At 35.8% G+C, this 27391-nt stretch overlaps 1 protein-coding gene across 3 annotated transcripts in view; it reads right to left on the reverse strand.

Annotated features, from left to right (window-relative positions):
- SECISBP2L (SECIS binding protein 2 like) overlaps positions 1–26673 on the reverse strand; it is a 72225-nt gene extending 45552 nt beyond the window's left edge. The window contains exons 1-7 of one of the 3 annotated variants that reach the window (XM_027840882.1): positions 26498–26673; positions 18037–18215; positions 15675–15999; positions 12676–12811; positions 6101–6330; positions 5797–5821; positions 5229–5344 (exon numbers count right to left, since the gene is read on the reverse strand). In XM_027840882.1, the coding sequence (XP_027696683.1) occupies positions 5229–5344; positions 5797–5821; positions 6101–6330; positions 12676–12811; positions 15675–15999; positions 18037–18215; positions 26498–26527 (1041 nt within the window). In that variant the 5' untranslated portion in view covers positions 26528–26673. Of the gene's footprint in view, positions 1–5228; positions 5345–5796; positions 5822–6100; positions 6331–12675; positions 12815–15674; positions 16000–18036; positions 18216–26497 lie in introns of all 3 variants that reach the window. The other 2 variants (XM_027840884.1, XM_027840881.1) reach the window with 2 other exon arrangements.
- Between the last annotated feature and the right edge of the window lie 718 nt (positions 26674–27391).

Genomic DNA, 27391 nt, shown 5'->3' on the forward strand with positions numbered 1-27391 from the left:
ACGGGTCCTAAAAGCAAAAACCAAACTTAGTCATTTATAGGTTTGAGAATCCCTAATAAAGATGGAAGATATCATTTACAAAAATCATTAAACTGAAAAATATAAGTTTCACTACAGGTAAACACTTATAATTTCCAGATTGTTATTTAAAACATTAATGCTTTTCTTAAATGTTGTATGTTAAAGTGGCTTGAATCCTTTTTTTAAAAAAAAAAAAAAGGATTTGTTTTTTGCACAAACAAAGCCAATGCAACCAAGATTAGGAGGGAAGCAGAAAACTGGGAAAGAACTTTTACAACCAGTGTCTTTGATAAGGGCCTCATTTCTAAAATATATAGAGAACTAAGTCAAATTTATAAGAATATAAGTCATTCCCCAATTGATCAATGGACAAAGGATATGAACAGGCAATTTTCAGATGAAGAAATTAAAGCCATCTATACTCATATGAAAAAATGTTCTAAATCACTATTGATTAGAGAAATGCCAATCAAAACAACTCTGAGGTACCACATCACATCTATCAGGCTGACTAACATGGGAAAATGATAAATGCTGGAGAAGATGTGGGAAAATTGGAACACTAATACATTGTTGGTGGAGCTGTGAACTAATCCAACCATTTTGGAGAGCAATTTGGAACTATGCCCAAAGGGCTACAAAAATGTGCATACCCTTTGACCCAGCAATAGCATTTCTAGGGCTGTATCCCAAAGAGGTCAAAAAAATGGGAAAGGGACTCACATGTACAAAAATATTTATAGCAGCTCTTTCTGTGGTGGCAAAGAATTGGAAATTGAGGAGATGCCAATCAATTGGAGAATGGCTGAACAAGTTGTGGTATACGAATATAATGGAATAGTATTGTGCTACAAGAAATGATGAATAGGCAGACTTCAGAAAAACCTGGAAAGATTTATATGAACTGATGCTGAGTAAAATGAGCAGAACCAGAAGAACACTGTACACACAGCAATAGCCACACTGTACAATGACCAATTTTGATAGACTTAGCTCTTCTCAGCAATGCAAGGATCTAAGACATCTCCAAAAGTCTCATGATGGAAAATGCTATCCACACCCAAAGAAAGAACTATGGAGTTTAAATGCAGAACAAAGAGTACTATTTGCTCTTTTTTTTTCTTCTAGTTTGTTTTGTTTTTTTCTTTCTTGTGGCTCCTGCTATTGGTTATAATTCTTCTTTACAACATGACTAATGTGTAAACGTGTCTAATAGGAACGTATATGTAGCGTCTATATCAGATTGCACATCATCTTGGGGAAGGAAGCAGAGAGGGATGGGAAGAAAATTTAAAACTCAAAAGCTTATGGAAGTGATTGCTGAAAACTAAAAATAAATTAATTAAAAAAAATAAAATATGCGTTTAAACTGCCCACAGAAAAAAAACTAGAAAGAGTAAAGAAAAAAGTCCAATTGACTACAAAATAAAATTATCTGCTTGTGAAATAAATAAAAATTATTTTTTCAGTTTTGCAAAATAAATTCTTCCTGGTTGAGACAAAACATATACAACAATATAAAATCAGTAAAAAAAGTCATTTGTGGGCTTTATTGTTAAATTATAAAGCCTAAAGTGGAGTAGGTCAAAACAAAGGGTTGCATAGACCTTCTTCAGAAAACAATTAAAGACATGATTTGACTACTATGATAAATAATAAGACAAAAAAAAAAAACCAGACACTAATCTTCAGGTATCAATATTAGAAATAAATATTCTGTTCAACATGATATTCACTGACACACTATACTTCTCCCAACTTTGCCTGTTTTATATTTCTTATCCTTCCCACTGAGGAAAAAATACAAGATTTTTTTCTCCCCTCCATAGACTTTCTCCTCTAGCAGGCTGCCAGGTCAAAACTGAAGCCTTGAATTTCTAAAAAGCTTAGTAAAATCAGAATTTATAACCTGAAGGTGGGAATTTTGACACTTTATATATTTTTAAAATATGGCAATGAAACTTAATAGAGTTAATAAAGTCTTTCATTTGGGTTTAAAAAACTGATTTTATAAGTATCTGGGCTTGCTAAACAGCAGTTTATCTAAGAAAGAGCTATAAGTTTTAGTGGCCTTTAAGCTTAATGAGTCAACAGAATGATCTGGCAACAATTTTAGGCTGCATTAAGAATCCAAAACTATGAGGTAACAGCCACGTTGTACTTAGCTATGGTTAGACCACACTTGAAATATTCCATTCCTTTGTGGGTGCCACATTTTAAAAATGATATTGATAAGCTAGAGACTAATCAGAGGAGTACCCAGGATTGTAAACGGCCTTGAGTCCATGCCATTTGAGAATCAGTTGAAGGAACTAGGGATATATATCATAGAGAAGAACAGGACAGTGGTCTTTAAGTATTTAAAGGGCGGCTACATGGAAAAATAATTAGACTTGTTTCGTTTGGTTCCAGAAGGCAGACCTAGAGCAACTGGTGAAACTGCAAAGAGGTAAATTTAAGCTTGATTAAAGAAGGAATTTCTAACAATTCAAGCTTATCCACAAACACAGACAAGACTCTCTCGGGAGGTAGCAGATTCCCCTTCATTTGAGGTCTTCAAGGAAAGGCTGAATGACCTTTTGTTGGATTGCAGGAATTCTTTTTCAGCTACCAGCACTGGAAAAGACCACAGACCATGAGGACTCCCAAGTCTAGCATTCTACCAATATTTATCTGTTAATAAAAACTAGAGAGTTGCTTACAATTACTGCTTTTAAAAAAAAAGGTAGATCTTTGCCTAATAGTTTTTCATAAACAACAATAATTTGTTCTTACAGCAGTAACTGCAGGTCAGTTTTCCAGTGTGAATTCACAGTAAAGGTACCTTAGTATCAGCTTTCCTAAATTTCATCAAGACCAGACTAAAGCAAAGATTCAGGTCAGTAAGTCATTTAGGCAGCCGAGCACCCTATTGACATCAAAAGAATGTGATTTTTTTCTTTAGAAATGAAAATGGAATTTAAAAATTCTAGGTAAGTTCATTACAAATTAGGGCTAGTTACCAGTTTAGCAATTTAATAAGCATTTGTTGCCAGGGGGTTTAAAAGCCTAAACCCCTAAGACAAAGAAGTTCCAGGTGGCATTAATTCTGCTTCCTGGAAAAAAGCTGATTCTTCCTAATAAGGACAAACTGGCTGAAGCAGAAATGATGGGAAACATCTGGAGGAAGTGACCATGCCATGTTAGAGTTCACAATAGTCAGTAAAGGGAAAAGCTGGGCAGAGTTTGATGCCCACTGTAGATTTTGGATATTCAATTTTCAAAGTTCTAGTTAAAATAAGTAGAATAACTATGACCTAAAATTCTACAAAGAAAGCTAGCCAAAGAGAGACAAAATAGATAAAATTTCAAAATCCTGACAATTCCTGCAAAGAAGAAAAAGAATTTCTATTTAAAAACTAATGTAAACACACAGGGAACTCACCAAACAACTTTGGTTTTAAAAATATACATACATAAAATGGAAGCAAGGGGAAATAAATGACAATAAATACAAAAAGAACAGCATTGTACTGTCCTATGAAAACAGTGTCAAGAATACTAAAGCTCAGAACAAGTTAAAGTTGATAAGTGCTGAAGGTAAGAAACGGATTTTTTTAAAAGCTATTCTGCAGGTAAAATGAAGACCTAAGAAGGGATAGAAATGATGTTCTGTCCCCTAAAGAGAAGGGAGCTTTACACTCTAAAGAGGAAGCAGCTGCTTGTTCTCCAAGGAGTGATACTATAATGTTAGTAGAGAGATTACCTAATGAAGATCACAGGAAAAATTACTACTAGTAGTACTTAGTAACTCCTTGCTGAAGGGTACTGAAACAGGTATTTATAAATCTGATAATAAGAGATGTCTGCTACCTTCCCAGGGTAGTCTGCTCCTTTCCCAGGTAAACCCGAGACATTTAAAAGAACCATCCAAGACTTGTCAAGTCAGATTACTACTACCCACTTGTCACCACTCACATTGGCACTATCAAAAAGAACAACCTAAAAACAATTATCAAATATTGCAAAACCTTGGGTAAAAAAAAATTGAAGGCTTTAGGGGTATAAGCAGTGTTTCTATCACTTCTGCTCATCCAAGGCAAGGGATTAAAAAAGAAAAAAGCAGATTTAGGAAGTGGTTAAGGAAGCTGGTTAAGATGATTATCTCTGAGAATGAATTTCAGAAATGGATCTGGACTATGGCTAAAAGTATAGGAATCACAAGTTCCTAAACAAGGCTGGCACCTAACAAGTGCTGATAAGGATATTCTTGCTTAAAGTCTTACAAATCTAATCAAAAGAACTTTAAACTGAAAAGGAAGAGCGAAGGAGAAAACTTCTTAAGCATATCTACCAAGTTAGACATAGAGTTGCTAGAAATATAGGAAAAATAGTTGAAGCTGAAATGCTCAGAGGATAAACACAAAAAAGAAGCAAATAATACAACCCTAGGCCTCAGATGTCTAAACATAAATGCACAAAGTATAGGTATTGGCAAGATTTATTAGGCGACCTAATATACAGAGGCAAATTTGACCTCATAAGTATCATATAAGACCCATGAGTAGAATATGGCTTTAGAAAAATCTCAGCCAAAAGAAAGATGCTAGATCAAGGAGTAGAAGGCACGGTAATAGGGACAAGGGATTACAGTAGTACTGTATATTAGAAAAATCTAATCAGAGAAGGAAATCCAAGAATCAGAGAAGGGAAACACAGTTAAGAACATTTGAATAAAAATCAATGAAAAGCATGAGGAAAGCAATTAAATCAAAGAAACCAATCAAAGAAATGGAGGCAAGATTTTTACTGGATAAAAAAAAATAATAAATGAGGAGTGTGGAAAATCTCTCATGGAAAAGAACCAGCAGGGGAAGAATATCTAAAAGATGCAGTAGAGAAAGGGGATGAATAAAGAATCAGGGTCCTATAAGAAGTGGGAAATAATAAGATCAGGTAGAGGAGATTAACCTTAATGAGGAGTAAGAACACTTTGTTCTTCGGCTTAGAAAAATAAATGAAGATGTTGAGATAGTATTCCCCATTCGATGGCCTCAATCTTTTAGTGAAGTAGAAGGCTAGATCATTTATAAATTTGAGGGGTTAGGGTACAGTTGGGTTTGGAAGAGTCTCTATGAGGAATAAGATAGCTGATAAGGGTAGAATAGGATTTTTGAATAGTACAGATTTTTAACTCAGATTCTATGAATATATGAAACAGAAGTTACCTGTGAGTTATTTCTTTGCTCAGTTTGCCTTCCACCTCTAGAAAACAGCTGATTTTTTTCCATCCAAGGTTTTTTCTGAGTTGCCTGAGAAGTTACATTGGACCAACTTGTTCCACCTACAAGTTATGATAAAGATTCAGAAAAAGAAACAAGAAGGTCAGGGGGATGGGAGTATGGGAAGGAGAAGAGGAAAATTATTTCCTATATTTCATAAAATTCCATGTCATAAAAATCAGACAGACTTTAATCCCATACTTAAACAGCATTTGACATAAAGTTGGGAAAATTCTCAAAATTTTTTTTGTAACATTCTTATTTTGAACACATGCTGTAACTTGCCATATACTTTCAAAGTTTTTTTTAATTTGCTCAGGGCAATCATCTGAGTTAATTTTAACTTTTTGGGAACATTTCTAGTTTTTTAGGTTTTTTTTTCCATTTTCAAGTCTCATCTATAAAAGCTAAAACTCTTAAAGGATCTAAAAGGAGGAAAGAAGAGCAAGAAGGATGAAACAATATGGAGATTAGTAGCAAGCAGATGATAGTATCAGAATACTTAGATAAATACCTGAACATAATGATGGTTCCACAAGCTAAAAATAAGGAAAAAAAGTGTTAGAGGTTACCACTTTAAAATAAACACTTTTAACTCTGCAAAAAGCTTCACACCATAAATATAGCACACTCATTACAATTTTTAGAAAAATAAATCTCACTCTATTCATTACTTTAACAATAAATTTAAAAGAAAAAATAAATTCAATGTAAAATAAATTTTCAACTAACATCCTCTCATTTCCATAGCAACTATTAGAGAAAGTAAATACTTGAGCACAGTTACAAATGTATAAATCTAGGCAATGGTCACATACATTAATTGTACCAGAATCAGTATTTCTGGAAGTCATCGCTGTAGCCTGATTGTTGCTGTGTTTGGGACTGCAGTAACCACTGTCGCTGTCAATGTCAGCTTCACTAGCTCCTTGCTCACTAGAGGATTCTGCTGTAGGGTGGGATGATCTTCTCCTTCTTCCTTTTGATTTCCAGAGCATTGTAGAAGTACTCTCTGAAAGAGACTTATTAGCAATGTCTGATGGGAAATCTGAAAGGTAAAGAAAGCATAACAACAAAATGTCATTTTTATGAATATCAAAGTTTATAAATCATCACAAAATAAAATATCTGGCTGTAAAAGAAAAATGCAAGTTATGTATCAATCCTTTAAAATGGAGGCCAAGGAGCAGGTAGGTGGTGCAGTGGATGGAGCACAGGCCCTGAAGTCAGGAGGACCTGAGTTCAAATCCAACCTCAGACCAAACACTTGAGACCTCCTAGCAGTGTGACCTTGGGCAAGTCACTTAACCCCAATTGCTTTAAAAAATTAAATAATTAATTAAATTTAAAAATGATAAAAAGTAAAATGGAGGCCAAAAGTTCACTGTACCTTCTGAAGTTATGCATCAATGCCTCATCATAGCAAGAAGGTGATTTTTGAAGGCTATTCTGGCAGAGCATGGCTCTGAAAGGTCTTGACTAAATTAGAAAAACTTTTGGTATGGATGTGGTATGAATTATATTGGTCCTCTGAAAACTCTTCTAACCAAATACAGAAAGACTCACCATCAAGATAAACACTCAAAAGGTCACTCAGCCCTGGATAACCCCATGGTATAGGGGATAAAACACTGGACTTGGAGTCAAGAAGCCCTGGGTTTGAAGCCTGTCTTCAGTAATTATTACTTGTAAGACTGTGGGCTAGTTACTTGATATCTCTGAACCTCAGTTCCCCATTTATTAGATAAGGAGGTTAGAATTATCAATAACCTTTAAGGTCCCTTCCAGCTATAAATCTATGATCTCCATTCTATAGTGATGATGGTGACGCATCAAAAAAGCATAAAATGCCAAGAACTGCAGTTTTAGACAATCTACAAAACATTAATTTAATCGTTGGTACTTAAAATGTGATCTTTGTCCAAAACAAATGAGTTAAAATAGACAAGAAATAATTAATTTCATGAATGACATAATTACAGATTCAGTTACCTGTAAGATTCTTAATTGGTAAATACCAATTACATTACATGCAATTATAGAAGCTCCAATGAGAACAAGTTGTTTACATTTTAAAAATGGAAAATGGACAAGGGTAAAGGCATTGACTTTTAACTGATGCTAAACAGTTAAAATGAAGCAGTCACAAAGCCCTAGAAAGGCCCTCAGCAAACATATGATCTCCCTGCTAAGAAGAGAGAAGTAGTAGCCAAGGGTAACACTGGTTTAGAGCACAAGCTTATTTGCAAAACACTACCAAGGACAATGAGTAAAATTTTTGTCAAAACAGCAAAAAGTAGTTGAGAAAGGGACTTGATAGATAGCTTGGTGTTATATTCAAATCATTCCAAGAATATCTGTTGATGAAACTGGAAGTAGGACAAATAAGATTTTAAATGGAACAGGTTATCCAGAATTTTTATAGTCATCTATTCTCATTAATAAAAGCCAAATATCATCACACTATTCTCATTAGAAGTAGAACCTCAATACCCAATGTACAATGTAAGTTAAGTGACAACAGTAAAGAAAAAAAATGAAGTTGGGAAGAATGGATGGACCTGATCAAACATATATGGAAGAAATCAGTAACAGAAGCAGTCCAATTTTAAAATAACTCAGGGAACTCAATATTATTTTAAAAAATGGTATACTCCAAGACTACAGAATGCTTTTGCCAAAAAAGAGAGACCAAAACATTAGCAATTATCAACTCACAGTTCTCTCATCTAAATAAAATATAAAATTTCTGCAAGAATGCAATATACATGCATTATAAAGATACTTGACAGGGGCAGCTAGGTGACTCAGTGGATAGAGCTCTGGCCTTGGAATCATGAGGACCTGAGTTCAAATCCAACCTCAGACACTTGACACTTACTAGCTGTGTGACCCTGGGCAAGTCACTTAACCCTGAATGCCTCACCAAAAAAAAAAAAAAAAAAAAGGCAAAAAATGAAAAAAAAAAGATACTTGATATATGGAGTATAAGCAAGCTTTTGCAAACTATTTTCTTATATAAACCATATTTTTATGATCACACAAATGAAAGAAAAATACAGAAAATAAGATTCCATTTTATTATAAAATAGCATTAGACACTGTAGCACAGAATGCAGTTTTGAAGGCTCCCTTTAAACAAGGATTTAAAATCATACAAAGTTATGATAGTTGCAATTATGGAAATAACATTGTTCAATGATGTGGCACCATGAAAGCTGTGTGAAACTATGGAAAAAGTACTTAATCTATAATCAGAAAAACCTAGTTTCAAACCATTCCCGTACAGTTTTACGACCTGTATAACCTTGTGTTGTATAACTCACATAAACTCCAAAGGCCTCAGAGACTTTGCACATGTATAAAATGAGGCTGAACTTGATGGACTTTGAGGTCTCTTCCACTCTAGATCTATGATCTGCCTAATGTGTTTGCCATTGTCAAGGAAAAAGTCCCACAAAAAATTCAAACAAAAGGATTCACAGGTCACATCTTGTTAACTATTTGAGCCCTAGAATGCTTTTATAAAGACTCCTCAGTGAAATCCACTGGAGTGCAGGCAAAACAAAGTGGATGAAAAACACACACCAATTCTACTATATGGCCAGACCTGTAGCTGTACAGGCAGTCTCTCAAGTTTGTCCAAAAATGTGTGTATTGTATCTGGAGTAGGCAATGCAAATAGAAAATCTAGGCTCAGAATTGAGGAGCAAGAGGAAAAAATTAGACTAGACTGAATTTGAAAAACTTAAATTACTTCCAATAATCTCTACTTGTTCCCAGCTACAAAAGCCCATCTTTAATAAAAGCATTACACCCAATGATGAGACACTCCAATACTAGAAGAATTAAAATTATCAATAACCCAAAGGGCAATGGAAAGATTTGTAGTGGGCATAAGGAAGGTATATACAGCATGTTAATTGTGATTTGTAAGGAAGTGGTATAAAGATAATATCGAAAACACATTTGACCTAAAAACAAGTTGTGCTGTTCATGAACAACAAACAGAACAAGAACAATGCGCAGAAAGTCTAAGCCATACACTAGCCTGTAGGTTAACAGTATAGGGATACACTATTCCTGTAAGTTTAATGATTATCTCTATGTATATGACTCTTGGATCCAGCCCTTGTCTCTCTCCTGAGTTCGATTTCCCTATCTCCAACTTTGTAGTTGTTCTATCATTTCAGTCGTGTCTGACTCTTTGTGATCCCCATTTGGGGTTTTCTTGGCAAAGATACTGAAGTGAATTGCCATTTTCTTCTCCAGCTCATTTTACAGATGAGGCAAATAGGGTTAAGTGATTTGGCCAAGGTCACATAGCTAGTAAGTGTCTGATACCTGATACCTTTAAGTGTCTGATACCTTTAAGATCTTGGATGAATGAAAGGAAAATCTCCAGAGCAATGGGTAGTCTCCCTATGGGTGATTTATAGGATAAGAATTAGATAGGAGGAGAGGGTATGGAGGGGCTGCAATCTATATCAATGGAGGAAATGCCTATATCAATGATATCACAGTATCACAGTACTAACCATCCTTTCCAGTTGAGCTTAAAGACACAGGAAAAACAACGATACTTAAAACATAACCATTTGTTATCTACAATCACCAAAGTAAGCTTGTAAATTGATTTGAATTAAATCTCAGCAGTAACATTTAAGAACTCATCTAAAACTAAACTTGAAATATACAGCAATCGACTCTAGTAGCTACCTATTAATTCAAGAGCTGGCATTTAAAGCTCTTCACAACATGGCTCCAAACTAACTTTCCAGCCTTATTACCCAGTATTTGCCCTTCACAAACACTAAGGTCTAGTGGATCTCACCACATATATGACATCTCATCTCCATGCCTTTACACTGGTCATCCCCCATGCCTAGAATATATCTCTTCTTCACTTCCACCTCTTAATACAGTTACCTTGAACTCAGTGCCATCTACTACATGAAACCTCTGCTGATGTACCCCGTTGCCTTCCCCTCAAAATTACCTGGTACTTACTTTGTATATACTTTGTATATACCCATATATATGTACATGATGTTTTCTTTGGCTAGATCATAAGGTCCTTGAGGGCAAGGATTCTTTCACTCTTGTCTTGGTATCACCTACACCTAGCACATTCCAAGTACACAATAAGTGCTTAATAAATGCTTGTTGACTGACATAAAAAATCTTAAAAACAAACAAGACATTAAGGCAAAAAAATTACCTTGCTTCTTTTATCAATTTTAATGCTTCAGAAACTACCAACAAATTGATATTATTAAGTAGAATAAAAAAAAGTATTCCCAGATATGAAACATGCTGAAATATGGCATGGTAGGAGGGAGAAAAAACTCTGGAATATTTGCTGTTCTCTTCCATAACCAGTGCAACAAATCTCAGAAATCTGTTTTCCAGTTGTGGTTCTCCATTATACCCTACAGAGGTGTTATTGTACTGATATTAGCAAGAGTTTTTAAAAAATTAATAAATTCCATGGTCCTCAGGTCCCCTCCTGGGCCCTCTTCTTTCTCTCTACTCTCTCAATCAATCAGTAGGCATTCATTAAATGATTACGTGCCAGGCACTGTGCTAGGCCCTAAGGAAATAAAGTTTATATTATATTGGTGACCTCATCAGCTCCTGTAGGTTTAATGATTATCTCCATGTAGATGACTCCTGGATCTAACCCTTGTCTCTCTCCTGAACCTCCTTACTGCAGCTGACGTGAGCACCATCTTTTCAGTCATCCAAGTTTATAACCTCATTTGTCATCCTTGACAGCATTCTCATTCATCCCACATTCTCAATCAATTTCCAAATTCTGTCTTTTCTACCTCCACAAAATCTATTTGTCTCCCCTCACACATTCACAACTACTACAGTGTTGACCCTTACCATCTCTCACTTGGGATTTTGAAATAGCTTCCTGTGGGGAGTAAAATATAATCTAAAGGAAACAGGCACCTCCCTCCAAGCACAATAGGTTTATTAACAGTGATGCATATAAACTGTTAACATAGCAGGTCAGACTGGCCCCCTCAGAAAGGCCACTGCTCCTCCCTTAACGAGAAGGGAAAGACTAGGGTGGGGAACCTTTGGCCTAAAGACCACAAGTGGTCCTCTGGGTCCTCAAGTGTGACCCTTTGACTGAATCCAAACTTAATCCCCTTAATAAAAGGGTCTGTTCTGTAAAACTTGGACTCAGTCAAAAGGCCACACTCAAGGACCTAGAAGGCCACATGTGGCCTTGGGGCTACAGTTTTCCCATCCCTGGGAAAGACCATTTCTTTTGAGATGCAGGAAAGGGGAAAGTTAGGGAGCCTTAGGATTGACTAAAGGCGGGAAAAGTGGGTTGGCCTTCAGGTGTGGCTGAACATACTTCCCTTGAACAGCAACTGGCATGCTAATTGCTTTATGGGCCTCAACTACCACTAGCAATCTTCACTAGAAAATAAAAATCACCTAAATCAGCCCTCTTTAGTTGTCCCCTTGGGGGAGATCAAACCATCCCTACAAGCACAAGGAAGGGCAAGGACGAAGAACTGTCCATGGGGAGGGGCTCCAGTTTAAGCTGGTCCACTGTTTACAAACAACAAACAGAAGTCCCAGGTTAAACTGCAAGGCAAGCAAATGTCCCAGGGGCTAGTTGCAGGAGTTCATTTCCTTTTTACTCTTAGGACTGGGAGAGACCTCATTTTGAACAGATGCTAATCATTATAAAAATCAATAGAGTATAAAATCATTACATTGTAAAATCAATGCAGTAGAAATCAGAGAAAATATTAATTTCTGTCTTTTCAAATCTCTGATTGGTTTTGTTGCCTCAGATAAAGACTCCAATTCATGTTCCACACAGCTGCCAAAGCAATTTTCCTAAAGCACAGGTTTGACTACATCACTCCCTTTCTACTCAATATACTCTCTAGTAGCTTTCTATTTTCTTTAGGATAAAATATAAACACCCCTCTTTGACATTTAAAATTCCTCACAATCTGGTCCAATTCTAATTTTCTAACCATATGTCTCAATTTATTATTTTTCCTTTAAAGAAATTAAATATAATTTCATTATTTAAAATTTTATATAAACCAATGGTTCTTTAAAAAAAAAAAAGTCAGTGCCAAAAGCCTAGTACATAACAACCACCTTAAAATAACAAAACAATCTGTACAGACAATGGAGGAAATAAGTTTAAAAAATAAAGGAAACAGATTGTGACTCCCTACTTCCAAGGAATTTTATAAACTGGCAGACCAAAATAAGGGAAAAATGGGGAGGTTTTCTATAATAGTAAAGTATTATTTTACCATATACTTTAAAAATGACATCAGCAATTTTTAAAACTAAGATTCCACCTTCAGAAGTCTAGAACCTTCACATGTACCCCTTCTCTTACCTGTTTGCTGGGCAGCATCCACCAGAAGCACAATTTTTGACCGATTATCAGGTCCTGCTGCACTGGTTTCTTTCTGAGTAGCTACACTTTTTACTGGTGGCCTTTTACTTTTTACATGTTGCTGTAAAAGCTGCTGCTGCTGATTTAAATTGAAAAAATAATATACTACTTCAATAAAATAATACTGTGAAAATAAATACAAGTAAAATGAGGAGAATGGACTAGATCAGAGGTGTCAAGTTGGAGGCCCATAAAACTCTGAAGTGCTAACCAGATTAAAATGCATTGTTTAACAGAATAAATAAAAAGACAATATGACATAAAGCTATTTTGTGATTTTCTAAGTCACTATTAAGTCAGGGTTCCTTAATAATTAATTGATAATTCCTACATCCCCTTTTAACTACAAAATTCTATTATACTAAGTACTTGACACAGAAACTTATGATCTAATATTAAAACAGATCACCTTTACCAAGAAGCTGACTTTTTGTTTTACTAAAATATACTTATCATGTGGTAAGAATTTTCTCCTGAGAACAAAAAAGCATAAAAGGTTTTCTGCCAAAAAAGAAAAAAAAAAGGAAAACTCTGAATTCCTATTATATGGCTATTCTTTGCTTAACAATAACCGACTTGATAGAATTTTGAATTTAAGGAACTAAGCCTAGTTATTAATCCTCTCTAATATAGCCTCTCTCATTTTTTGGAATGTGTGCATCATGTGCTCTCACCTTATTTCTACTATCTCACAGCTTCCATTCCTTAGAAATTCCAAACAGATGACTATCAATGCAATGTAGATTTACTTGGGACAGAGACAGACCCAATGTGTATTGGTTTTTTTTTTTTTACAGCAACTGCCTACTTCTGGTTTCTACTTTTTTCCCCCCCGAAGCACACTGTAACAAATGGCAAGTCTTTTCATGGGTCAGGGAGAAAGTACTGGCTCTCTGCTGTGCTGATAGACATGGCAACTGAAAAGTCATCTTTTAGGCTTCTAGTTCTTATTCAACTCCCAGTGACTAAGCAGGACAGAATTTTTATTTGCCAGTTGAAAAATTATGGCTTCAAGATAGGAAAGTATCCTTCAGCTAAAAAGCCTTAAAACAGAATTTGTTGTCTTGTTTGCCATAACTTAGCTTCAACAAATTCATTTATGCTCTCAAGGACTTCATTAATTCAGGGATATTTAGTCAAAAGTGGGGGTGGGGGAAGAAAGGGAGAGGAACTGTTCTGTTTCAAAAGACTATCTTGAGCATTTATCTTTAGTCTTGATCATAAATGGAGTAAATGACTCATCCTCCCTACTCACTTGCTAGCCAGCTTTAAATTTTCATTTTGAAGCTACTCTAAGTTGTACCTAGAAGGGATGATTCTATGGTATTGTTAATACTGAGTAATACTATTAATGATTATCATCAGTTTAAAAAAAAGGGAAAAAACTTTTCTTAGTGGCTGTATCCAACGTCTTCATGCAGATGTCTGTTTACTATGCACATTAAACAGACCCATAAAGAAGGTCAACCTGAACTACCTCTAACTGATGAGTAACCACAGATGATGGAATATATAAGAAGAGAAGGAAAAGACAAAAACCTAATCCTTGGGATGGGAAAAAAAAGTTGGACCAAAAGGAGTAGTTCAGGATGGCATAGAAGGGAAAGAAATAAGCAAGACATTAGTCCCAAACTACCTGATTTTCTCTGAAAGGTTATTCAACATTCTTAAGTTTGATTTCATTTTTTAAGGTTTAGGAAAATTTATTTTCTGCTAAATACGGTGGAATTTTTATTTAAATAAATGAGAAAAACAGGATGTTAACAAAATTCACTTTTGTAGCCAAACTTTGAAGAAAATATATTATTCCCAATATATAGCAGCTATAGAAATGCTTCTTTACTTATATTGTCCAGCATTTTATACAACATAATTTTTTTTCCAATTCTATGCAATAATATAAACAGAATCAACCTAAGAGTGAAAGAGAACTTGAGAGAAATTCATAAAAATAACATTACAAGAGGCCGCTAAGTGGCACAGTGGATAGAGCACTGACCCTGGAATCAGGAGGACCTGAGTTCAAATCCAGCCTCAGACACTTAATACTTACTAGCTGTGTGACCTTGGGCAAGTCACTTAACCCTAAATGCCTCACCAAAAAACAAAACAAAACAAAACAAAAAACCAATCACAGCAGATATGGGTGCCAGTCAGGCACCTTTCAGAATCCCAGATATTGTTTAAGTTCCAATTCTCACTACTAAATTTAGCAAATTGCATTAATAGTGTGTAAAATATTTATTTTTTTTGCTTAGCATGACCCTAAGCATAATAATTGCTTCCAAGTGATTACATTTAAATCCTTTGGAAGCACAAGGATATTGTGATTACATAAATTTATTTGAAAGACTATGAGAGGTAATGAAAAAGTACTCATAAAGAGTTTATTGAAAATAACTGAAAGGCAGAGAAAAAAATTTAATAAATGTTGTTTGTCCTTGTACATGATACAACACATATGTCTTTTGTCCAAGGACCAGTCTAGCTAAATTTGGAAAGGTGCATCACCAGATTGGTGACACCACCAAATGAACTCTCAGAAACTATCAACCAAGTCACAGAGAGGCTAGACTTTGGGATGGTGGCAGAAGTACCTACACTGACAAAAATCAGACAAAAACTGAAACAATTGATATTTGCCCTGGATCATGGCAAAAGGGCCTTTCAAAAGATTTCACTTCCTACATATTTTTTTTATTTAGTGAGGTAATTGGGGTTACATGATTTGCTCAGAGTCACACAGTAGGAAGTAGGAAGGGTCTGAGGTCGCATTTGAACTCAGGTTCTCCTGACTCCAGGGCTGGTGCTCTATTGACTGCACCACCTAGCTGCCCCTACATTCTTTAATATAGTTTAAAACAGCAAATGATAAGTTATTTGCACCAACAATAACAAAACATATTCACACTTTTAAAGAAGTCAAGGAAGTTACTTACTTTCTGCACAACAGGACCTCTGTTACTACTTCTACTTCTGTGGCTGGACAGTGGAAAGACTTGTCCAAGTTGATTTGGACGGTCTGTGCATTCTGTGGGAATAGTATTTAAAGTATTTGCTGCTGGAAAGGTGCTCGAGTAAGGTGTAGGAAAAGGATGATAAAATCCCATAACTTGGGCACATGGAGCTGGCATCAACTGGTAGTATGTATATTCTGTAGAAACAGGTGGCTGAGCAGATATAATGGGATAAGCAAGGTATGGCCCTGGAGGATTTGGATTTGGTTGCTGCCATCGTAGGTCATTGTTATATAGTGGAAACTGTCTGTAAAGTTAATAGAAAAAGAGAACAAATTTATTAAATAAACAAGTCTAAAAAATCATGTTTAAGGTCTAAAAGTTTTGGTCTAAATTTAAAATCTAAAGCAAAAACAAGAAATTTTTTTCTATCATGAAAAAGAAAATAGTTCAGTAGAACCTTCTGGTAATGCTATCATGGGCAATAAAGTTTACCTTGCTTTGCTCTAGTGACTCAAATGTTATATATATGTGAAAAGATTTATTCTGTATTAAACATAAATCCAGTATGGTTTCTAACAGAGTTCAACTGCATCAGAAAATACTGAACAGAATCTACCACATTTACTTAAGCCTACAATTTCCTTGAGTTCTCACAGTTTTCATCTTAAAATCTAGGAAATAAAATTTTATTTAAGCAACTCACTATTAGATCTACCAATGACAGCACCCTCCACCCCCAACAAATTCCAAAAGTTGTAGCAGTATTCTGTAAAGACTTATGCTAAGGTCATCATATAAAGATCATCATATAAGATTCTACTTTTGCTTTTTTACTCCTTTCTCATACTCCTTCCTTAATAACATGGGTAGATACTCTCTTGAGTGCCACTTCCCTCCTCTAGCAACAGAAATGCTACCTAAGTGCAAGAAGAGAAGTAAAAACAAAAGCAATAAGCCTGACTATTCCAGTAGCACTAATCTCAGTAGGGCACACTTAGGAGGTTCTCAAATATAACGGAGGAAGAGGGATATGCCTCCTATTTTATATTTACAACCTCTTCAAGGACTCTTCTGATGAGGTGTGCAAGGGGCTTAGGTCCAGGACTTCATATAAAACAAGGTGGCTGGCGAGGGGGGGAAGAAGGCAAGGGGCAGATGTTAGAAGAGGAAAAGAGAGAACGTTATAAAGAAAATCTTTTTTTTTCTTTATTTTACTTCCCCAAATATAGAAGATATGCAAGCACATAGGAGATATGCATACATAAAAGACACTGGGTTTTAAAAAAAACTACTATTCAATATAATTTCAAAAATATTAACAAGGTTTTCTTTTGCTTATGAATTCTCCAGGATAATACGCTAACGTTGTTAAAAACAATTCCCTTAATAAAAACAAAATACATGCTGTCAAAAGTTAACTGAAATCCAGAAAAGCTATCACATGTAAATGACTATATTAACATACATCCCATCAAAGGAAAAGTTAAATGCTGTCCTTAATTTTCTGTTATTTCTTTTAATATTGTTTTCTGTTACTTCTATTACTCAGTAACATTTATGAAATACTAGCAAAATCCCAACCAAAACAATTCCTTCAGACCCCATTATACAGCCAGCTCAACAATACTCAAAATCTAAGAGTCTTGAACATTTGGGGACAATTAACTTGAGTGTGTAATATTTCTGGAGTATAGATTTACCGTCTTCACAGCTCACATATTTTGTGTAATAAATGGACAAATTAAGTAGCAATTACATTGCTAGTTATGACTAGAAAAGTCTATACAGATTCAAAAACAAGTAAGTTCTAATCATTAGACTATAAAATAGTTGATTGAAAAGTAAATATTGCACTAGCACCCAATACCTAGAGCTTGTAATAAATGTTTTCTGACTGAAAATAAATGCTAAATAGTCATACAAGATCTTATTGCTAAATCAAAGATTGGGAATAATTTATCATTGTATTAAAACTTATCTTAGTAGGATTAATAGAATATAGACCCAAGAAGTTTTTATTGGCTTCTTCCTGCATCTTTCATTTCTCTCCTCTCATCAATTCAATTTTTAATCTAAACAAGATTGAAGAATTTCATGGAATGATGAAAAAACATTCCTGTGGTCATCACTTTAACATGAGGTGTATATCCACAAACACACAGAAACACGTCTGTTTGTACTTCATAATATAAAAATACTTTTAAAAATTGATTTTTCAAGCTTTAAGCAAAGGTTTAATTCTATAAGGCTCTTCAGTCATTTTTATGAACCTGAAAAAGTGCCAATGTTATAAGTCACACACACACACACACACACACACACACACACACAACAAAAGTACCTATTAGACTGGTTTTCCTGCACAAAGGGATAACAAGTTATCAGGTAGCTGGGAATTGGAGCTGGTTCCACTCCACCCACACTTCCACTGTCACCTGGAAGTGCCATTGGGATCATAAGTGTATCAGGAGTCTTTTTCTGAGGAACAAATGGCTCTACTTCGGCAGACAGCTTGACATTCTTAAGAGAAAAAGAGAAAAATGAATTAATATCTGATTAAAAGAAACGTAAAAACCAATACAAATTTGACAGAGGAGAAAGTCTTTCAGAATAGCAATGAATTCTCTTTATTCAGAACCTTCACAGAACATTTAAGAGAAAACAGTTGTGTCACTTTAAAATAGCTGAACAGCAACCAAGTTATTCATACAAAACCATCAATTAAAACAACAGAAAGTGCATAAAAGGTTACCAAGTTTCAATGAAATCACTCCTTCTTGCGCAACCAAAGCTGTTAAAGCAATCAAGAATACAAGGAAGTCATACTTCAGAGGCTATAAATAAACTTGGTAGTAAGATATTTAATTCCACAGACAAAATAGTTTGGGCTTTACTAATTTCTGCCTTTTGCATTCAGATTAAGGCTAAAACAGTTACTTCAAAAATATAAAAGCATGCATTAAGATTTCAATACACAATATAGACATTTAACTCAAAAGAAAGCAACTAAGTTGAAATAAAACCTAAATATTTAACACAAAGAAACAACTTTCTTAAATTGATAAAAACTGCTGGAAAACTGAAGATGAATTCAGTATAAAAATTTTAAAACTTCAAAAAATATATAATTTATATTAAATTTTTTTTCTAAAAAAACGGATAAATTCAAATACAATATCTTTCTTTGAATGGCAAAGTGTCACTAATGTAACAATACACATTTTAGAATATTTAATGTTACATTACTGTAAGAAAATTCTGATTATCAAGCTCATAAACTTGAATGTGAAATCTTCAGCAATTATAAAATCACAAAAAATTTTATGCCACAAAATTTCAATGAAATTTGTGAGAGAAAAAATTTCAGCACCTATTACTTGATATCAATTTAATTCATTTGGGTCAGAGATTATTAATTAGAGACCCCTTTTGCAGTCTGGAGAAACCTCTGGACCTTTTCTCAGAATAATGTTTCAAAAAGCATAAAAGAATATATATATATAGGATCACAAAGGAAACCAATTATATTGAAATATAATTTTTTTAAAGTTCAAAGACCTAGATGAAAAGCTTAAGGTTTTAAAAATCTGTGAAAACCAGACTTACAATGTCATTAGCTATTATTATTTTTTTTATTTTTAGGCAACTGGGGTTAAGTGAATTGCCCAGGGTCACACGGCTATTAAGTGTCAAGTGTTTGGTCCGAGGCTGGATTTGAACTCAGCTCCTCCTGACTTGAGGGCCGGTGCTCTACCCATTGCGCCACTGAGCTGCCCCTGTCATTAGCTATTAAAACCCACATGGCACAGACTTCTTAACACCATTATGAGTTAGTGTCAGGCAATGCTGTCAAAAAAATATTACAAAGTCCCTGTACAAAGCATAGGAATCTGTAATCGAGTAGCAGCAGAGTGAAGAAATGTGTTTAAGTCCTACCTCTGACACTTCCTAACTATGAGGCCCCTTAATATCTACGAGCCTGTTTCTTCAACCTTAAAATGGGCGTGAAAAGCACCTGTAGTATCTAATAGGATTATTGTAAATTTCAAAAGATAATCTCTAAAAACCAGTTTGCAATTATCAAAAGACCATGTTAATTAATACAAATAGTAATTGACATTGATATAGATCACATTCCTCTTTCTTAAATATTTACCTACTATTAAATCTATTAACCTACTGTAAAACATTCAAACAGTATTTACTTAAAAAAAGGAACAGCAAAAAACCACACCATTAATTGATATTTTTTTCCTTAACAGTCTTTAAGCTCCTTACTCAATTTTGCTCTTCTCCCTAACACTCTCAAGTAACTGAAGCAGATATAATATTAACGCTTTGCTATCTACAGTCGTATAAAAAATGCTGTAAATCACTACTGATTAGAGAAATCCAAATTAAAACAACTCTGATGTACCACCTCACACCTATCAGATTGGTTAATATGACAAAAAAGGAAAATGTTGGATATTGGAGAGGGATGTGGGAAAATGGGGACACTAATGTACTGTTGGTGGAGTTGTAAACTGATTCAACCATTCTGGAAAGCAGTTTGGAAATATGCCCAAAAGGCTATAAAACTGTGTATACCTTTGATCCAGCAATACCACTGCTAGGTCTATATCCCAAAGACATTCAAAAAAAGGGAAAAGGACCTATTTGTACAAAAATATGTAAGGCAGCACTTTTTGTGGTGGCTAAGAATCGGAAATCAAAGGGATATCCATCAATTGGGGAAAGGCTAAATAAGCTGTGGTATATGATCACAATAGAATATTACTGTGTTATAAGAAATGACAAGCAGCATGATTTCATAAAAACTTGGAAAAATTTACATGAACTGATGCATAGTGAAGTGAACAGAACCAGGAGAATTGTACACAGTAACAGCAATATTGTTCAATGAAGAACTGTGAATGACTTGGCTAATCTCAGCAATATAATTATCCAAAACAATACCAAGGGACTAATGGTGAATATCTGCCTCCAGAGAAATAACCAATATTGTTTGAATACAGACTGAATCATGCTATTTTTCACTTTATTTTTTTCCCTTTTATTCGCGTCTTCTTGTACAAAATGACTAGTATGAAAATGTTTTACATAATTACACCTGTATAACCAATATCGGATTGCTTACCATCCTAAGGAATGGAGGGAGGGATAGAATTTGGAACTCAAAACTTTAAATAAAAATAAAAAAACTTTAAATAAAAATAAAAATAATAAAGACCTTTAAGAAGGCAAAATTTAAACCACAGCTTACCTTAACCTTAGGTAAACAGAGAGCAAAATGTCACTCCCAAACTATCGTCCAAAAAGTTAGCACTTCTTACCAATAGAATTTTAAGTGGTAGGAGAAACGCCTCAAATGGCTCACCAACGAACAGATAGCAAGGGACTATTATAATAATTGAAAGTTTCTCCAAATTCAAAAAAAAATGTCATGTCTTCAAATACAGTTGAAAAAGTAGTAGATATGGGAGCTGAAGGACCTGGCTTCAAGTTCTGTCTCTACTTACTGTCAGACCTTGTGTGACCTTTCCGAAGTCACCAAAGCCTCTCTTAACCCCAGTTTTCTCATCTCTAATTGAACTAGACAACTCCTAAAGTCCTTTCCAATTCCAAATTTATGCTCCTATGAACAAGAAATTTAAAGATTTGGGTTCCGTCTGCTTTGATAATGCACATGTTCCTGCCGAGTTGTGTTTAAATAATTTTTTAAAAGAAACAAACTGTTTAATAAACCAGAAATATGTTTAAAACCCTCTTGCAAAACAATGAATTGTTTTGAAAAGTGAATAATGATAATCTAACAAGACTGTTTGGTAAATCTGCATTTGTGTATATTAATGTATTTTTAAAGCAAGGAATATTTCCAGATCAAATGAACTATATTTTAGCAATACTAAAAACTAATAAAAACAAAACTCCCAAATGAAAATAATCAATATAAATGGTAGTAATCTCTCCACAAAAAATATATATCTCTTCAAACTATTTCTTTTATTTGCAGTTAAAGCCTTGTTCAGTTCAAAACTTAAGAAACAGTTCTCACTCAGTTGAGTTTGTGGTGCCCAAAGTACATTTTATAAGACTTTTACCAACCTGATCAATGAAATGCTCAACAGGTCACACGTATAATTTACAACAAATTTTTTTGCAAGCAAAGAAAATTCATATTTATTCAGTTCTAAGCTTGTTTTTCCTTTGATTTGATATGCTTTTTTCAATAGTACTAGTTATATATTTCATTCCAACAATTAAAATAACAATAAATATAAATGACTCCTTTGTTCTTTGCCTAGAAGAAAGCTACTGTAGTCATCACCAGCTGCAGAGACAGAAGATGTCACTAGCAGGAACAGACTGGTAAACTATATTCTACAGTTAGAGCACTGGATAGTTTTTTTAAAGATCTTGTTTGTTGTGTTTTTAGGAAGTTCCATATCTCAAATTAAAATGCATTATCTCCCCTCCCCCAACCCAGAGATCAGGAAAGCAACACTAAAATTTCTAATTGTTCTCCCATATACCACAATTTGATAAAGCAGATACAAACAATATGTTGGGAGTGATTATAGCACTAAACTAGAGAAAACTAGAGAAATGATCCACTTACATTTGTTTGAAAGTGAAAAGGAAAATTTTGAAGCTAGCAAGAAAATGTAGTGTGCTATGGGAATGTAAGGGAACATGCTATATAGTTATGTTAAAATTTAGTTTTATTACTAGATATTTGAATTTGGGTTTTAATTAGAGATTAGAGAAAAGTCATTGTTTTTCAAGACCTATTTTTCAGACATCAGAAATCTCACATCAAGAATCTGACTCTTTCAAACACAGTTCTAAAAATACAGTAATGCATCCAGGGAAAAAACTAGTAAGACCAATGCTAAATTATACTTTTGCCTTAAGTTATCTAAAAAAAAAAATCAACTATGAAATTAGATTATCTTTCATTCTCCAAAGTTCTTCAGACTCAGTATACCTTAAATGAAATTATTTCATAATTTAAAAATTATCACTGCAAAAATTATGTCCATATAATTACACCTATAGTAGGTACATTAGGGAGTTTATTCACTTCTTCATTGTAAACTATCGTAGAGGGAAATTACAGAAATAGAGGCTATTAATTACATTGTTTCTGCAGCTAGCATATTCAAGTTACCACCCCCTAAAATTGAGAATTCAGAAAGAGGTAAAAGTCTTACTTCAAACCTATTTCATTAGTCTACTCAAACATATTCAATGGACTACTGAGAGCCCACTTAAATTCATTAAGTGTTTACTGAGGCAGCTATGCTAGGCCTGCTGTGGGAGGGGATAAATACCATCTACATATTTATTATTTGTTGATAATCTAAATTGCACATTTTTTGGTGATAAAATTACCAAAAAAGAAGGTAGACTTTTCCTCCATACGAAACAATGTAAAACTAAGTCTAAATGTCTACATTAGAAAATAATAATACTGTCTCACAATGAAGGTTCAGAAGAAATTGTATCTCCCACTTAAAGGAAAAGAAAAAAGTCAGATCAGAAAAACACTTTGGATTTTGTCCATCTCAGAATGGAAACTGACGTCACTCTTTAAGATATTTTGCCTCCTGTAGCCAAAAGTACATTCTGAAGGAAACTGTGATATAATGAAGTAAAGAGTACTCAAGAAAATCCCAGAAGCTATCCTCCTAACTGCCTGGAGATTTACTCAAAATGTTTACACTGACTAAATAAAGCACTTGCCAAAACAAACTACAGGAATAACTTTAGTCTGAAGTAAAAATTTTGCAAGACTTCAGAACACATTTAGAAAAATCAAAGTCTGAAACTTTAACTTGTTAACAATCAGTTTTCCTACCCATTTGCATTCCTATTTACCTGATTTTTTTTGCTTTAAAAAAAAAAACTAAGTAGACATAACCTAATCCAATTCAAATAAAATATGGGATGTAGTACAGCATATATACATACTACTTACTAGTACTATTTATTAGTATTTACTAATTATTGACACAGCGACAGAACAGTCCTGAAATTTGTGTCATTTACTTTTATATTCAGACATAGAAGCCAATATCGGCTACCCTAACTCTACAGTTTAAAAATGAACTCATTTTGGGGTAGCTTAACATCATTAATGATGTTATTAGTATTTTAAAGCATTGGGAATTATGAAAACTTATTTTGAAAAGGAAGTCATCATAAGAAATTCCACTCCCTTATAATTCCTGGCATATGCATACATACACCTCATGGCATTATTGCTTTCTTTAATTCTTAGAAAGTAACAAAATAGTCAACAAATTCTAAGTACAGAATTCTCCATTAGTTATTCACTGGAAAGCAGGCCAATTTTTGAACTTTATGTACTCAGTTCTTATGTCTGTGTAAATAAATTGGTTAAATACTTCAATTTCAAGAAACAAGAAGATTTCTTTCACTGTGTGTAATAGATTATGATCTGCAATTTTTGTTGCCATGTTTGAAATCAAACATTTAATAAAATAAAATCTAGTTACTAATTCTTCCTATCTCTCCTCACACTACTTTTTTCAAGAAAAAGCTACACATTACACCTACTGCTCCTAGAACACTTAAATGAAATCTAGAAATCTGCCTGATTTTCTTGGCAATTACAATTAAAATATATGCTTTTATATAAAAGTATCTAAAAAACTACTAGAATTATTTTCTAGTATGTAATATCTCTTCCAAATGCTGTAGTCATTATCACAATTACCATTATTTACAGAATCACAGTACTTTTAATGACTAATAAGTTTATGTTCTTAGAAATCACTTACTCCAAATCCCTCATCAGAAACTGTTAAACATGCTCTTTTACATTAAGCAAAGAGATCACAGGCAAGTATAACTAGATAGAGAATTAAGAGAATACTTATCAAGAAAAGAACCAACTAAGTTTTTAGGTAGAAAGATAAACACACACATAGAATACAAACACTCCAGCCTTCACCAGAAATTATTTCCTCATACACTTCATGTTACAAAGATGACCACATTCAATTAAATAGCTATGTTAAAAGTTGTTGTTTAAATGGTTAATTGCACTTCCTTTAGGATGAAAGGGACTTTAAGTACACACTAGCATTACTAGTTACTGCTCTGGCATCCTGGTGAATAACCAAAATATTTAACCCTCTCATTAGCTTACACCTATAAACGAGGAAATGGTTCAACAATCTCTTATTTTGTCACACTTCAAAAAGTCAGCCATCTTTGATAAACACTTCTTTCAGACTTGAGTCAAACAAGCCACAAAAATTAAGGCAAAGGTATTAACAAGGTTAACAGAACACAAAATATATTTGCCAAAGCCCTTTTCTATGAATATTCCCTTACATAATTCCATATTCTACCAAATCCATTCATGTTTTTAGTCATGTGTGTGTATATACACATCTAAAAGTGAGAGAGGGGGAAGGAGAGAAAAAAGAGAGGGGGAGGAAGAGAGAGGAGGAAAAAGTGAAAAGAAAGAGGGAGAGGGGGAGAGAGAGAAGAAAGAGTGGGAGAGAAAAGAGGGGGACAAAAAGGGAGGGGGAGAGAAGAAAGGGAGAGAGGGATCGGAAAGAGGAAAAGAGAGGGAGAGAGGGAGAAAGAAAGGGAGGAGAGGAAGAGAAGAGCGAGAAGACAGCCTAGATCATAAAGTCCTAGGAAAGTTGGGAATCCCTTTCTCTATTAACTTGCCTCATGCTTTCCTTCCCCCAAGAAAGATCCACATTGAATCTCTCCTCTTCTTTCTCCATCCTATTACCCATTTCATCAACTAGTTAAGGACTTCAGCAAAAGATACGGGTGGAAACGAAGTTTATCTATCAAATTTGCTTCTCGTTAACAGCTCTAGTAGAAAGTTCTGGGAAAGGGAGAAAAAAAAAGGCTAAAACTTTTGACAGAAACCCCCTCCCCTTTTTTTTTGGACTGTGCATTTCCATTGTTCCTGTCAACCAGTCACTATCATCGCTCTGCAACTAGTAATCAAGACTGTGGAATAAAAACAAATAAACCAAACCAAAGTAAGTCCTTCTCGGATTTAATTAAAAAAACAAACAACCAACTAACAAATTAATTTGGTTCGCTGAATGGTCCATCTCTTTACAAACCCCCACCCCGAACTTTTAGAACAAGATATCTAGGCATCTATTTTTTAAGTGTGCCCTACACTCCCTCCTGTTTAGAGTCCGTACCTGCTCTCCCGCGGGGGGGGGGGAGGAGGGAGCGCGAGGGGCCGTCACTAAGCAGGAGGTGGACCGCAAGACCACCTAAAATACCTGCAAGCACCTGGGTGCAGGTATCCCCCAGACTGACATTTCTTTCTAGGACACCTCCGCTGAAATGCCCTCTTTCTCACGTGTGCCTGCATTCAGACGACACATCCCTCGGACTGTCCTTTCGAAGCTCAACACTATTGGGGGTGGGGGTGGGGGGCTGGGAGGATAAACCCACAGAGTGGGGGAGAGTACCTGGAATCACGCAGGTGCTCAAACCAGCTGTCAGACCCCGCCCCCCCCAAGTAGAACCCTCGGGGCGGGGGGCGCGGAGAGCCCCCCACCCTCCGGCCGGCCCAGGGTCGGAAACACTAAAGGGGCTGCGGGCACAGGCGGGGGTGGGGTGCGGAGGGGGCGGGGAGAACCCGCCCGGGACTACGCGAGAGCCCGGTGAGAGGGAGCTGTCAGACGCGGCCCCGGAACGAGGCTTTCTTTCCGCATCCGCACCGGGCCTCGGGCCTTTGCAGGCTCCGGGGCTCGCCCGGACCGGCCCGGCCCGGCCCCGCGTACCTGGTCCCCGGCTGCGGCGGCTCGGTCCATGGCGCCTCCTGCGGTAGCGGGAGCCGCTCTCAGTCAGCGTCGAGAACGCCCAGGGCCGCTTCCCCCATGGCCCCCGCCCGGGACGTGACAGCGATTCGGGCCCTCCCGTCCCTCTCGCTCTAGCCCAGACACAGAGTCCGGCTACGCCACTGACCGTAGCGGCGGCTCCTGCTCCCGGAGATGATGGAGAAGGAGGAGGAGGTGCAGGGGGGGCGGGGGCAGGGGGGACAACCGTGTAAGGAGGAGGCGGAGGGAAAAAGAGGCAGAGGGAAGGGCGGGGGGACGGGGGAGGGGGAAAGAGAGATTATCTAGGACGGGAGCCGAGGAGGCTCAAATGACTGCGGAAGGCGTTGTCAGATGCAGAAAGAAGCCGCCTTCTGAGGAAAGAATGGGGCAGGACTCGGGCGGCTGGAGTGACGGAGTTTCCTGGCCAATGGATGGGACTCACAGCAGAAGGCTCAGCACCCTGTACCGGGGCCCTGTCAAGGTACAAGACTCGTGATGAAAAATGCTGTCCACCTTCAGGGAGAGAACTCATGAACTTTGAGTGCAGACTGACGCATACTTTTTTCATTTTCTTTATTTTTTTCTTGCAACGTGGCTAATATGGAAATAATGTTTTGTATGACTTCACGTGTATCATTGATATCTCAATGGATGGGGGTGGGGCTGGAGGGAAGGAATTGAGACTGAACTGGGGACGGGTGGCCCGTCTTTGAACGTGAATTTCATGCCTGTTGGAGCCCGTACTGTAAAGCTCTGTGGTTTGGGAGGTGCCCCCAGGGCCTTGGTATCTAGGACACTTTGATTCTGCCCCAGAGTACACTCAGGATCCTCTCCTCTCCCTTCTCTGTGTCGTAGGAA

The sequence above is a fragment of the Vombatus ursinus genome, unplaced genomic scaffold (genome assembly GCF_900497805.2).
Source record: "Vombatus ursinus unplaced genomic scaffold, bare-nosed wombat genome assembly UNPS02014848.1, whole genome shotgun sequence".
Taxonomy (NCBI): domain Eukaryota; kingdom Metazoa; phylum Chordata; class Mammalia; order Diprotodontia; family Vombatidae; genus Vombatus; species Vombatus ursinus.